Raw genomic sequence first — 15,276 nt, 5'->3', positions numbered from 1 at the left:
TTACCTGAGCAATGAAAGCTATTTGAATAAATTGAAGGAACAGAGTGCACAAAACTAGTTTTATCAGCTAGTATGTTGTCACTTTAGAGAATGCTTCTTATAACTTCGCAATAGATGATAATTATAAAACAAAGAAACTTAGATTGTCTTTTCTAAGGATAAGAGTTTGAGTTTTCAGAAGGCAGTGGTTTCAAAAACACACAGTTCTCCCAAAATAAATCTCTTAATTTAATATTTTTAAAATGTATTGATTGAATAAACTACAGAAATAAAGCGAGAAACCAATTTTTCAAGTTCAAACTTTTTTATACAAAGTGGTCAGATCTTTTCATTTTGCAACATGTTGTACACAAAGTGGTTAGATTTCAATTTGCAACAAAAAATTCTTGCACGGTTCTTCTGATATTTTTCTTATATTTTTCCTTCCATCACATGTATGTTTTTTGCGTTCCAAATAAATCTACATGTTTTCACCCAGAACACTTTTTTGAGAAAGGAACACAAAGTTGCATTGTCTGATTTAGTTTAAACAGTAAAAACAAAATAACTTAGACACAGGATTTGTACCTACATGCAGAAGTATGCTTGTTTATGTGTGCAGAGTTTCTCTGTCAGTCTTAAAATAAAACAAATTACAAATGGGGAAGCACAAAAATAAATTATAAAAATGCTATTTAGTGATCCAGTTAATTGACTAAGTATAACACTATGCAGCAAATGACTAATTCACATTCATATACATAAACATAATCCATATTAAAAATCCAAAGTAGTTCTTTAGTCTTACAAACTATGTTCAAATAGTTTGTACTCACATAAACAATGTGTTAAATCTGAATACCGTTACTATTTACATCACAAACGGAGTGTTTTTCCACATAGAGTACCCACAATGCATTTGCTTTGCAAATCATACATTTAGCATATCTACATCACTACAAGCTAGTACTGTAGAATAAAAATATATATTTGTACAGAATATAGACCATCATTTCACTTGTAAGGAGGAGTTTATGCCAGTCCTCCATCATTTTAAGTCATGCTGCCAAAAAATACTTTGAGCACCCTTCCTCTGCTTTTGTCCATATTTGAATATCACCACAACCTTTAATATATTTTTGTCATTGCCTCCCTCTGTCTTCTCATGTGTGTACAGTCTTCGCTCACTTATACTAGAATAACAGGATAGGGCAATTAACTATTCATCAGCGAAGACTAGAACTCACCTGATTGCATCACACACACACAATGTAGTGATCTCTTTCCAATTAACTAATTCAGATTAGGAGCTCAATACGAATAGCAGCTTAAGAATTGAAAAAACAAGATCCAACAAACTTAATGCGGTCACAGACAGAAAACCTGAGTGCCCTTTTTTCTGTCACTACAAGAAGGTTTGAAAGAATGTATTGCTTGTGTTCTCAGCGTTGAATGTTTACTTTGTACATTTTTAATATTTCTTTGCCCCTTCACTAACATCAGCATCCAAGAACATGCAGGTCTAAAACGATTTTGCATAACGGACAGAACATTCACAAACAGTTAGTTCAACACTACCAACGGAACAGCATGCCGGGCCGCCGTGGGCGAACCACCCGCCATCTTCACTAGAATGAATCCCCGCCATATTATGATGGCAGGGGGTCTGCCGCAGACGGGAAGACCATACGCTGCTTTTACGCCGGTCGACTCTTCGACCAGCGGATATAGTGCCTGCATATGGTGGTGGTGTCTGAGAGACACCGTCATCCATATTAGGAATCTGGTGGTCAATGGGCTTTCCACGGCGGCAACGTGTCCTTGCGTTGGGGGCCCTTTGCGGGCCCCCAGGGTGAAGGAGGGCGGGGGGTTCACATGGTGGGTACCTATGGTACCCCCCCTCATTGCCATGCACTATGTGGCAGGCACCACGTGGTGCCTGCCATGTAGTGCATTGTAGTGCAGTGCACAGTGCTTTTCCATTGCAGGCGGGTCTGCAGCCAGCAAATCCACCCGCAATGGAAAAGGCAGAGGATGCGTCCGCCAGTGTGGTGGGCACATCCTAATGTGCATGGCAGGAACGCCGCAGCATCGGCGGGCGGTCCCGCAATCCGGTACAATGGTGAGCGCGACTATATCCGCCCGCCATCCTAATAGGCCCTCTAAATAGGAGTACTTGAAGAATGTAGTACTTTAATACCCATATTAACTTTGTACCTCAATATTCTCCGTTGATTTTTTTTAAACATTAAAAATAATTTCTTCAGCAATAGGAAGTCTTTTCTTCTTCTGCGCACAACTCATTCAATTAACTAAATTCTAACTTGGTTCAGAAGTTTAATTGTGTTAAAAACATGCAACATTTGCAATCTCACATTTCTTATGAAAATGTCTGCTTCTGAGGCACATGTAGATTAAAATGATGGCTCTGACTGAAATTATGATAACAATAAGTACATTTATTCATAATTTTAATTGTAACATTTGAAAAACAGTAGTATAAAAGGAAATGTCAATATGTCCTATGCACGGAACAGATTTTGAATTCTCATAGTTGAGAAGGACCAACTGAAACGTGGCAAACCTTGACTGACTTTGAATGTCGAAAACAAAGGAATGGCCACAAGATAGCACAGTGAATTCAAATTTACAAAATGAAGTTTCCAGGTAGTTAAACAACAATGTCATCACACAACACATTTTTTAAACAGATGAAACATATTTAAAGGGAAAAATACATAGCTTCATTCATATTTTCTAGAGTAATGTTTCCCTAATTTTATGACCAGATACCACAACAAAGTTTTGCGAGGTCAGTATTTACCTCAGGACTACGAGCCAGAAGTACAAAGTCCTTCTGTAGTTGCAATCCCTGCGATTTGCACAATTACAGGTTTTGCAACTACAAAAGCAAATTGTATCTTTTTTGTAATGTAAACAAGCTTTTTCACAAGTAAAAAATCTCTTTCCAATTAGTAACAGGGCATTTAATACCAGTTCCGAATCATGAATAGCTGAACGGGAGTCAGGACGATCCAGCAAACTACCGACCGATAAGTTTGATAGACTCATCGCAGAAAGTTGCAGGAAAGGTGGTTCTTGGAAGGGTGCTTCAGTGGGTAGAGGAAAACAGGATCATTTCTGACTTTCAGGCTGGCTTTAGGTCAGGCACTGGGACCATTGAGCAGTCTTTTCGACTGCTGTTGCTCTACTGGAAGGTGGTTGTACTAGGCAAAGGCAGTCTGTATCTTGCTTTTATCGATTTACGGACTGCCTTTGACCTAGTGCCCCGTGGTTGCTTATGGAGGGTACTGTCTGATTTGGGAATGCCCCCGTATTTACTGTCATTATTAATAAAGCGCCACACCGAGAACTTTGAGCAGGTGCGGTGGGGTAAACAGGGCCAAAAGACAGCTCGTACAACAGTAAATAGAGGTGTACGCCAGGGATGTGTTCTTGCACCCACTATGTTCTCATTGTATGTTAACGGAGGGGTGGAGCATCTTTTAAAACATCCTGCAGATGCTCCTTCCCTGGCGGGCAGGAGGATACCTACTTTATTATTTGCAGACGATACCCTTCTGATTTCCAAAACCCCGGTAGGATTACAGAGCCTCCTTGATAGCTTCCAATCCTTTTGTGAGTCTCAGGGACTAAAAATTAACACTGAAAAGACCAAATATTTGGTCTTGAATCCCCCGAAAAAGCATGGTCGGCCATCTGTATTAAATACGGTGTCCTTTGAAAGGGTCAAGGAGTTTGATTATTTGGAGATCCGCCTCTCTGACACCATGAGATGGAATTGTCATCTCCAAAAGATGTTACTGAGTCATAAAAGGGTGGTGGGGGTCCTGCTCAAGGAACAGCGATTATCGACTTCCAAACCTATCGCCCCGGTATTGGACATCTATAAGGCGAGAGGAGTCAGTGCAGCGCTCTATGGAGCAGAAATCTGGGGAGCCCAGAATGTGGACCAGCTTTCCTGCTCAGAGAACAAGTTCCTGAAGGACTTAATGGGTCTCCCGTATAACACCCCCATCTTACCCCTACTCTTAGACATGGGTTGCCGCCCTATTAAAGACCAGGCCAGATTATGACCCCTCCTTCTTTGGGCCCGCTTGTGGAGAGTCCCTGAACTCGTTAGTTATGCGGAAGGGCTGAAGGAGGTCCTATCAATGTCTTGTTGGTCTAAAATAGGATGGTTGAGGGATGTCAAGCATCTGCTTGGAGAGTTGGGATTTGGAGATTCTTGGCAGTCCATGTCTGCACCCACCAAGGCATTAATAAAAAAAGCCTATTGGGAGTGGGTTATGAATAAGAGAAATACTGATCCTAATCTGTGTAGATCAACCAGAGAATTTTTAATAGTAAAGGAGGTAACCCTGCGTGAATCCTATCTTGATGTTATATCAAAACTTCGAGATAGAGCTCTATATTTTAAATTCAGAATAGGAGTACTTCCCTTGGGTGAACTGACTTCCCGCTGGAAGAACCCGGCACAGACCACCAAACTTTGTTCTTTTTGTACTTCTAGGATTGAGGCGGTCCCCCATTTTTTATTTGAATGCCCTGCCGATAAAGCTCCTCGCCATAGGTGGCTCAAACCTTTGTGTAAAGAGCTGGGTACCAGACACTATAGTGAGGCCTTGCGAATTTTGAAATCTGATACACGGCCCCTATTTGTCTGTGGTTTGGCGAAGTTTTTAAGCTGGGCATGGTTAATCAGATCAAAAAGGCTTATGTATATTGTTTAATTTTCAGTCACTATGTCTGACTATTTTATGTAATTTATTGGTACCATTTGTTTTCTATCTTGTACGATTGCATTTTTATGAATTGGCCCTTTTTATCTTTTTATAATATCTATGTATTGCTTTTAAAGATATGTTTTATATCGAAATAAAGCCAATTTTGACTGACTGACTGACTGACTGAATAGCTGAACACGAAAGGGATGCCCCCTCCAAGTTGCAATTCGAAATGAAATGTAGCAGTGATTTGTGACTGCGAGTGCAGTCACAAACAACTGTTCAGTTACCGATCCCCGAGTTGGGAATGGTAATTGATTAGAAAGGGAAAACCATGAGACAGCTCCTCACTTTGAGAATCATGTAGGCAGCTTCAGGAGCAGCAGGCAGGTGTCCCAGGACCACTGCCTATTCCCTTCAAGGCCTTCCCAAGAGAGAAACTTTCATTTTTTATTTTAAGCTGCACCTGCAGTTTTAATGGATACTTCCTGATTTAATAAACAAACAAATAAATAAATAATACACCTTTCCAATTTTGGAACGTAAATGCAAGGATGGGGTCTGCTGTCTCTAGCAAATCTCTGTCCCTGAATTTGCAACCAATCACGGGGTGGGGGATGGAATGAGTGGGGTGGGCGAATTTTGCGAATTCGCGATCCGCAAAATTCGCGAATTTGTGCGGATTTTTGTTTTTTTGCGTGTTCGCGCAGTTTTTTGCGTGTTCGCAGGGTTTTTTGCGTGTTCGCGGGGCTTTTTGCGTCTTCGCGAGCCGCTTGCATAGCGAAGTTACCCATGCAGTCGTTTATGGGAGAGGGAGGGAGAGAGAGATAGATAGATAGATAGATAGATAGAGAAAAAGAGAGAGAAAGAGAGGGAAAGAGAGAGGGAGAGAGAGAACAAGAGAAAGAAAGAGAGGCCGGATCTCTGGAGGGCTAGATTCCCGAGTTGCCCCTACAGAACATACAGCTTTTTATTTTTAGCAAAATGCATATGAAAATTGTGCTGTAAAGGTCTCTTTTAGTTTAACCCCTCCTGACATCTCAAAATGGGTGTATTTGCCATCCTCTCCCTTCTTCCTGTTTTTTATATCTGTAAGTGCTTCCTGATGAGGTTTAATTCCTTGGACAGGTGCCTCGTTGCCTACTTGTAACTATTCTCTGACCCTGCTTCAAGGGTCAGAGCAGGGTCAGAGAATAGTTGCAAGTAGGCAACGAGGCGCCAGGAAGCAATTAGCAGCAGGTGTCCAAATTGAAGTTAATTTGTTTGTAACCCTTTTGTTAAAGGTTACAAAGAAATTAGGTTCAACTTTTGCACCTGCTGCTGTAACACTTGCTTGGCTGAAAATTCGTCCCCGCTGATTCGCGGATTTTACCGCGATTTCGCGAGATTCGCGGATCGCAAAATCGAGAAAAATCCGCAAATTCGCCCGCGAAACGGATTTTATGCCCACCCTTAGTCAAAATTACATACTGCCTAATTAATATTCATTATGCTTATAATTTTTTTTACCCAAGTGGAGGGACAATTTAAGATGCAACCTGTTAGTATAAAATTTGAGTCACAAATCTCTTCCCATTCACAAACCAGTCGCTGTGCAAAATGCACATCCCTTATTCGTGAATGTGAATAGTGTGTGTGTATATATATATATATATATGTGTGTATATATATATGTGTGTATATATATATATATATATATATATATATATATATATATATATATATATATTTATATATTGACTGGCTCCCATGATTAACCAACTGGTGTGGCTTTAAAACGAAAAACTCATGACTCATAAAAAAGAAAAGGGTTTTTACACAAATATTAAATACAATTAAAATATTTTGTTTTTCATACCAAAAAATACCCTGAAAACTACCAACCCACACACAAGTAGGAACACACATCAACCGCACCACCACCATCACAGTGACGAGTATTTACAACATGTCTTAGATGCTTTAAATAGGACTAACAGATACAAAACTTCTCCAAAAATAGTTTCTCTGAAATGTTTTGTTAATTAACTAGTCAAGAGTCACATACTGCGTCCATTTTGTTTCCATGTCAATTCAGATACTGAAGACTCAAACCGGTGACAAAGGAACAGTCAACATCAAAAACAAATCCAATTCAATTTACAGATAGAACTAAAAATAATTATGAGGACATTATGAAACTCAAAAAACAATGTTCATAAAACTGAGAAACAAAATACTCTAGATTGGAATGTCATGGTCTATGAGGTTGTCCAGCGTCATCTGCCAGGTTCAGTATATAGTTAGCCACATCCTGCTCTGTAGGTGCCTCTGAAACCACCCAAGAATCGTTGGTACACGTCACCTGCAGGCGACATATGGGGCAGTTTCTATTCCGATCACTCCTGTAGAGAAAATGGCCATCAGAAAAGAATAAAGCAAACAAGCATATCAATGCTTTTATCTTATCTTATAGATAAAGGAAGTATGGTTTACCTACCCAAAAAATCATGTTGTAAAGAGCTGTGTAACAAAGTTTGTGTTATACTGAAACATATTGTAGATGAGCACACCTATTAACGTAAAGTGGGAATTAGCCATTGAGCAATGTTTGACTCTGAAAAGACTAAAAGAAAAGTTTACCTACCTTCAAGGAAAATTATTGCTGGTTCATACTATATCTTCTTGCATATTCCTTAACAGCTCTCCAGCATAGCCAGATGGCACCAAGTGGCATCAACTGCAACTCCACCCACTCTGTATGTGATAAAACTGGGGCATAGAATGAGTAAGTTCTTGTTTTCTTTCTGCACTACATTGAAGCATGTGGAAAGGAACCGAGAGAGTTTTAACAAATAGAGTACATGAACATTTTGTATACCTTTGCATCTTACTAATCATAGAAAAAAAACATCAAAGTTGAAGGAGGAAGGGCGGTGATGAATCTTCGTGAAAATATATATACTATCCACCATGAAAGTTGTTACAGAAGGTACATAAATTAGCTAGCTTATCCAGTGAGGAAAAGAAAAAACGAAGCAGTAGATTTATGTGAATAGATTTCTTAGAGAGAATTGACCTACTTGGGCATCTGCTCTTGCATCCGTCTCAAGACAATAGTCTCTTGCAAAGGCTTGAATAGATCTCCAAGTTGCAGCTTTGCAAATCTCAGAAATTGGAATGTTGCTAAATAATGGTAAGTAGCTAATTTAGCATTAGGTTTCCTAGATAAGGCTTTGTTTGCTTTCCGGTATTACAGGATTTTGTTGGAGACAATCCATCTAGACAAGGATTTTTTCAAACTAGCAAATACTGTTCAGAATGGGCCATAGTTTACAAAGAGTTGTTTTGACTTTCTCAAAGGTTTTGTCTTTTTCAGAAGGAAGTTCATACCCTCCAAACATTAAGAGTATGGAGTAATCTCTCTGCAGGAGATGTGGGATTTGAAAAAAGGTATTACTGTAGGAAAGGTGTAAAGAAATGTGACTGACTAGTCGAGCCATAAAGTATTCCCCATTGTGCCTGGCTGGTAATACCTCATGGGGAAGCACTGGCATTTCTCATTTACTCAGTCTGCGAAAACATCTATTTAAGGGAAACCAGTCGCAAAAGATGTCTATGTCTCGAAGAATGGCGTCACTTAATACCCATTTGTGATTCTCTTCAATGGCTCTGCTGAGTGTGTACGCTTGTAAAGTCTGGATTCCTGGTACCTGGACAGCTGTGATCCTGAGATTCCTGGAGATTAACAATTTCCAGGTTGTGTGTGTCTTGAGGGACAGTAGTCTGGATCTTGTCCCTCCCTGCTTGTCAGATAATGCGTGATTGTTGTATTGTCTGTTTCAATGAGGAAGAGAGGAACACATGCCAGAGCTTGGTGCACTGCTCTCAACTCCTGTGGGTTGATATGATAAGATTGTTCCCTCAGAGACCACAAGCAGTGAATATGAAAGTGGTCCATGTGATACGCCAACCCGAATGGGAAGCATCTGTCACGATAGTTTGAGTTGAAATATCTTGATGGAAATTCATACACTCTTACATTTTCTCAGAGACATCACCAGCTGAGTGATTGTTTTGTGTGAGGTGCTAGGATCACTTTGTCCCCCTTCTGCCTGAGAGTTGATCCCATTGATATTCTAGACAATGTTTCAGAGGTCTCATGTAGTCATTAATTTGGGAGCAGAATAATACACGATGCCATTGATCCTCAAAGAGAGGCTATTTGCTTTGCGAATAGATAGGTTTTTGTCTTCAGATTGCAACACATAATTGTCTCTCCTCCGATGAAACACTTTTGTGTGCACTATGTCCAAGACTGCTACCAGGTAGAGGAGAGTCTTTAATGGCACAGAGATACATTTCTCATGATTTATGTGCAGAGCTAGTCAAATGAGACAGTCATTTGATGTGTTGGCACACTTGTTGGTAAGAAGATGCCTTGATGAGCCAGTTATCTACAAATGGGTAGACAACATTTCTCATTTTACTGAAGTGAGCTGCAACAACCACCATGCATTTGGAAAAGCTTAGTGGCACAGATTTGAGACCGAAATGAAGACCTTTGTGTTAGTAGTGGTCTCTTCCTTCCATGAACCTCAGAAAGTTCCAATGGTTCTTTGCTATGGGGATTCGAAAAGAGACATCTAGAAGGTCAATTGAGCATACCCAGTCCCCCTGATGAAGATAAGGTGAGATTTGACGAAGAGCTAACATTCTAAACTTTTCTTTTCAAACCCACTTGTTTGCTTTTTTCAGGTCTAAAATGTTTTTTATTCCTTCCTTCTTGATGAAAAAGTAGCAGGAAAAAATTACCATGTTTTTGAGAGGATTTGGGACCTTTTTCACTGCAAGATAGAGACTTGCTGTAGCTCTTCCCGATGGAACAGGGATGATTTCTTTGGTTGTATTGCTGGTGGAAGATACTTGAATCTGAGACAGTATCCATTTTCGACAGTATTCACAACCCATTTGTCACTGGTTATATTTATCCTTTCTTCAAGGTAAGATGAAATGATTCCCCCTAACAGAGAAGGTAATGGAGGAGGGGGAAGAAGGCACTCACTGCTTGCCACCAGTGTATGGCTTATTGGTTGGACAGGCTGACTACCATTGCCCCTTGACTGATGTCTGTGCTGTTGTGCTGTTAATGTCTCTGCTGCAGCTGTTGTTGACCTTGAGGCCAATGAGGGGTTTGAACCCTCTTATCATTTGTTGTAGGGCCTATAGGAATGTCTTATATACTCCTTTTCTCCACTCCTACCTGCTGAATGTCTTGAGTTCTATCTTCAAGCAAGACATCTCATCATCACCATGAGAACTGAATAAAGTGTTAACTGAAAAAGGGAAACACAAGGAGATGATGGCTGAAACTTTTCAGCCACTCACCCCCAGTCACAGATCTGGGTTGAATCCATCATCCTTCTTTAGCTCACTTCGCCATCCCAGTTCAGACACAGCTATTTGCAACTCAGTCATGACTCTGTGTCTCATGGGAACATTCTAGCCCTAACTGCCAAGCCATGTCTTCCCTGAACCGGACTCAAGCATCCTGGGACCGGTTTCGGGCTAACAGCCCTCATCAGCCAGGCTAGCCTCACTCCAGTGGCAAAGTGAGCAAGGGACCCACATCTCGGCATACCCTGCCAACTTAGGGCGAAAAAGGCAAACACAAGAAGATGATGGACGGAGCGCTGAAACTTTTCAGCCACTCACCCCCATTCACTGATCTGGGTTGAATCCATTATCGTTCTTTAGCTCACTTTGCCACCCCAGTTCAGACACAGCTATATGCAAATCAGTCATGACCCTATTCCTCATCGGAACAGTTCATTAATAACTGACAAGCCATGTTTTCCCTTGACCGGACTCAAGCATCCCGGGACCGGTTTCGGGCTAACAGCCCTCATCAGCTAGGCTAGCTTGAATTTAGTGGCAAAGTGAGCAAGGGACCCACGTCTGGGCATACCCTGCCAACTTAGGGCGAACAAAGCAAACACAAGGAGATGATGGACGAAGCGCTGAAACCTTTCAGACACTCACCCCCAGTCACAGATCTGGGTTGAATCCATCATCGTTCTTTAGCTTACTTCGCCACCCCAGTTCAGACACAGCTATTTGCAAATCAGTCTTGACCCTGTGCCTCATGGGAACAGTCCAGCCTAAACTGCCAAGCCATGTCTTCCCTGGATCGGATTCAAGTATCCTGGGACCGGTTTCGGGCTAGCAGCCCTGATCAGCCAGGCTAGCTTGAATCCAGTAGAAAAGTCAACTAGGGACCCACGTCTGGACATACCCTGCCAACTTGCGCTGCATGCTACTGGAGTCAAGCTATACTGGCTGATAAGGGCTGGGTCAAAACTGATTTGCATATGGCTGGGTGCAAACTGGAATGGCATAGTCAGCAAAAAAATGACGGATTTAGGCCCAGATCTCTGTACTGGGGTGAATGTATGACATTGTTCTGCACACTGTCAATCAATTGTTCTTTTTGCACTAGTCACCCCGAGTGGGACGGGTATGCCCAGACGTGGGTCCCATGCTCTCCATGCCACTGGAGTCAAGCTATAATAATAAAAATAATAATAATAGGGAAGCTTATAAAGCACCTGGTTACGCGCACCGGCGTGTCCCCGCGCTATGGTGTGATGGCTGCAGCAGGATCCAAAAAAGGGGTGACGCACCAACTACTGAACATATAAGTAGGTTTTGAGTTTAGACCGGAACCTGGTCTCAGAGGGCTCAAGACGCAGTTCAAGCGGTAATTTATTCCAGTTAAGCGCTGCCAGATACCTAAACGATCTTCCCCCCATGCGCGCTTTTGCTACCTTGGGAATTTTCACCAATCCCGACCCCGCAGATCTTAAGGCACGGGACGGTTCATAGCGCGCTATCAGGCTCTGCAGCGGCTGTGGCGCCCTGCCATTCAAAATGCGGTGGCAGGTACAGAGTGCCTTGTACTCCACTCTGCTCCTCACCGGGAGCCAGTGAAGAGTGTGAAGTACCATTTTTGAAGGTGCTCTCTTGGGTAGCCTCAGGATCAGGCGTGCCGAGGCATTCTGCAATACCTGAAGGCGACCGATGCTCTTCCCTGGTGCCCCCAGATACAGCAGATTCCCATAGTCCAATGTCGTGGTCACCAATGCATGCACCAGTGTCTTGCGCGCTTCAGTTGGTAGAAGCTCCAGAACTTTCCTCAGATTTTTCAAGACACCGAAGCAAACACCGACCACACGATTGATTTGGGATCCAAAGGTGAGGCCTGCATCGAACCATACTCCCAGGTTCCTGGCTTCTTGGTAGGGCGTCGGTGCCGGCCCTAGGCAGGGTGGCCACCACGCCGACGACCACGCCGACTGTCCTCCCCCCACTAGGAGCACCTCCGTCTTGCCGCCATTAAGTTTCAGGCAATCAGTGGACATCCAGACAGCAAGATCTTGGATGCATGTTCTGAAATTGTCCGCGGCAAGACAGGGCGCGCACGATAGGGAGATGACCAGCTGCGTGTCATCGGCGTAGGACACTATTCGTAAGCCGTGGCTCTCAACAATAGTTGCAACAGGGGCAACATATAGGTTGAATAAAGTTGGGCTCAGGGACGAGCCCTGGGGCACGCCCTGGCCCAGAGTGACCACTCTGGAATAACAGTCCCCGTGCCTGACTTGAAATCCACGATCTGCCAAAAAGGACTGGATCCATCTCAGCGCTGCACCTGATATTCCCCCTTTATTCAGACACTGTAGCAAGGTGGAATGTGCTACAGTGTCGAAGGCAGCGCTGAGATCCAACAGGATCAGGGCCATAGTTTGTCCCTCATCTGCACCCTGCCTCAAGGTCTCAGTTGCCATGAGTAGGGCCGACTCCGTTGAGATGCGGGGCCTAAAACCAAACTGAGTGGCATGGAGTAAATTCGCCTCCTCCACATATTGCATCAGCTGGACATTCACAACCTTCTCAGCCACTTTGGACATATAGGGCAACAGAGATATTGGACGAAGATTTTCTAGTGTCTCAAAACTGATGTTTGATTTTTTTCGGAGGGGGAGCACGACTGCTTGTTTCCAGCCACTAGGCAGCATACTGGTCCTAAAGGAGACATCCAAAATATGCCTTATGTAGGGTTCCAGAGCCCCTAGACTATCCCCAAGCCGCCTGCGTGACACAGGGTCATGAGGAGAACTCGACTTCACCGATCTACATATCCCGATTAGCTCTTCAGGAGAGGGGCTGAGTAAGCGGGTTAAGGCGCACTGGTCCTTTGCTCCCCCCGGTGCTTCGGCGGTCTCTGCCCCCGTGGCGGGTTGACCCGGGAAAGAGGAGTAAATCTTTGCAACCTTATCCGAGAAATAATCTGCTATACGGTTGCATGTTTCTACTGAGCAAATCTCCGGTTCTGCCGATGATTTTATGGTCGAGAGGGACTTATAGATGCAGAAAAGCTCTTTAGCAGAGTTCTCTGCCTCCATAATCCTCTCTGCGTAGAAGGCCGTTTTCGCCTTCTTAATCATCCTATGGTATATTCGCCTTTTTGCCAGATAAGTCTCCCTAGCCTGACTGTCGAAGGATGCCCTCCACTGCCTTACCGCCCATTTGCATTCTGCTTTTGTCAGCCGCAATTCTTCCTCGAACCACGGCGCCGTTCTCTTAGTGCGGCTACCAGCCGTGGTGTGATAGAGCGGAGCAGTGCGGTCTAACGCCTCTGTGATGCGTTTATTGAAATTGCTATTAGCCGTCTCAACATCCTCCCCACCTGGCTGACCTCCTGCTAACAGTGCCTCGTTGAACCTTTCCCGGGAGAATTTAGCCCATTTCTTGCTCTGATGGTTCATGGGTGTCTGGTTAGGCCCTTTAGTGTCTGAGATATACATCGCAAACGGCACAAGGAAATGGTCCGTCCAGGGAATCGGTACTACCGGAAATACCTCAACCTCCCCCCAGTTCGCAAATATAGGGTCCAATAAATGGCCCTATTGATGGGTGGGGGTCAATACTTTCAATTCCAACTGCAAGGCCTGGATATCCCTGCGGAACTCCTCGACCCCTTTGTCTGCCGGGCTGTTTGTACTATCCTGGCTGAAAGCCCGAAACTCGTCCTAGGATGCTTGTTGACAGTCCAGGGGGGACCTGGCCTGGCAGTTTGGACTGGACTGTTGCCATTGGGCGCAGGGTCAAGACTGAATTGCATATGGCTGGGTCCAAACTGGAATGGCATGGTGAGCAAAAAAAGCTATGGATTTAGGCCCAGATCTCTGTACTGGGGTGAATGTATGACATTGTTCTGCATTCTGTTCATCAATTGCTCTTTTTACATTTGCCACCCGAGTGGGACAGGTATGCCCAGCCGTGGGTCCTGTGCTCTCCATGCCACTGGAGTCAGGCTATCCTGGCTGACAGCCCGAAACCGGTCCTAGGATGCTGGTTTCCAGTCCAGGGAGGACCTGGCCTTGCAGTTCGGGCTGGACTGTTCCCATTGGGCGCAGGGTCAAGAGTGATTTGCATATGGCTGGGTCCAAACTGGAATTGCATGGTGAGCAAAAAAAGGCCCAGATCTCTCTACTGGGGTGAATGTATGACATTGTTCTGCATTCTGTCCATCAATTGTTCTTTTTGCATTGAAAAAGGGAAGCTTAAGATTCAGTAATGAGCTTAAAGTTTCAGCCCTGTGAGTCTGAGCCTAGATAAAACATGCAGCGTTAAACCGTGACAGTATCCATGTGCTGCCAGGAGGATGGAGTTATCGCTGCAGCACTGTTAAGCCAATGGGATACTATAATGCCCTCGTTGAAAATTACTAGGTAATATTGACAGCTGTATTTTGGAAGGATTCTATGAATTGTTGAGTAGAGTCCCAGAGTGACCCGTCATATGTTCCAAGAAGGGCAGATGTGCTTTCAGACTTCAAGTTAACAGCATAAGTGCCACATTCTTTTAAGGCCACAGAATATAACTCTTCACTTTACTTGCCAGGGGGAACAGTAGAAAAAGGGGCTGTGACATGCAGTTTTTGGTCAGTACATACATTGACAGAGTACGGTGTGGGATCTGTATGAAGAAATGTTGGATCCTGATTTGGAGGTCTGTACTTTTTCTGTAGGCTGGATCGTGCAGCCTTAAGAAATGCTGAGTCAGGAATAAATTCTTAGCTGGTTGAATGAAACCTGGAAACAGAGGTAGCAACTGTCTGGAGACCTACCGTTGGTGCTGTGCCCCAAAGATTAAAGAAGTGGAGGTTGTGGTAGTTGTCAAGTGCATATGTTGGCCCCCTGATAAGAACTTTCTTGAAAGTATTGAAAGTATTAATCGACAGAAGAGATCCTCGCTGGTGGGGTGGACAATGTTTTAGAATACAGACCAGAAGACAAAGTCGAGTGATATGACTTTGAAAACCTTGATTTGGATGGAGCATCACATCTTCATCTTGAGCACGATCATCTGAATAGTAAGGACACCACTGAGATCTTGACAATGTTCTCAACCTTGACATGTTTCTGCAAGGTCTGATATGACATGAGCGAGATCTAGAGTGCCCGTGGTGGCTGAAAAGGACAGGCTGGTGGATTTGGTGGTGGGA

General features: G+C 43.5%; 1 protein-coding gene across 2 annotated transcripts in view; it reads right to left on the bottom strand.

The window, feature by feature from the left end:
• Positions 1 to 285: 285 nt before the first annotated feature.
• RNF141 (ring finger protein 141) overlaps positions 286 to 15,276 on the bottom strand; it is a 259,994-nt gene continuing 245,003 nt past the window's right edge. For both annotated transcript variants that reach the window (XM_086955955.1, XM_086955954.1), the window contains one exon: positions 286 to 7,111. In XM_086955955.1, the coding sequence (XP_086812081.1) occupies positions 6,961 to 7,111 (151 nt within the window). In that variant the 3' untranslated portion in view covers positions 286 to 6,960. The remainder of the gene's footprint in view (positions 7,112 to 15,276) is intronic.

This window comes from Lissotriton vulgaris, chromosome 2_1, assembly GCF_964263255.1.
Source record: "Lissotriton vulgaris chromosome 2_1, aLisVul1.2, whole genome shotgun sequence".
Classification (NCBI taxonomy): domain Eukaryota; kingdom Metazoa; phylum Chordata; class Amphibia; order Caudata; family Salamandridae; genus Lissotriton; species Lissotriton vulgaris.
The sequence above is the reverse complement of the archived record's forward strand: the minus strand, read 5'-3'. Positions and strand labels throughout refer to the sequence as shown.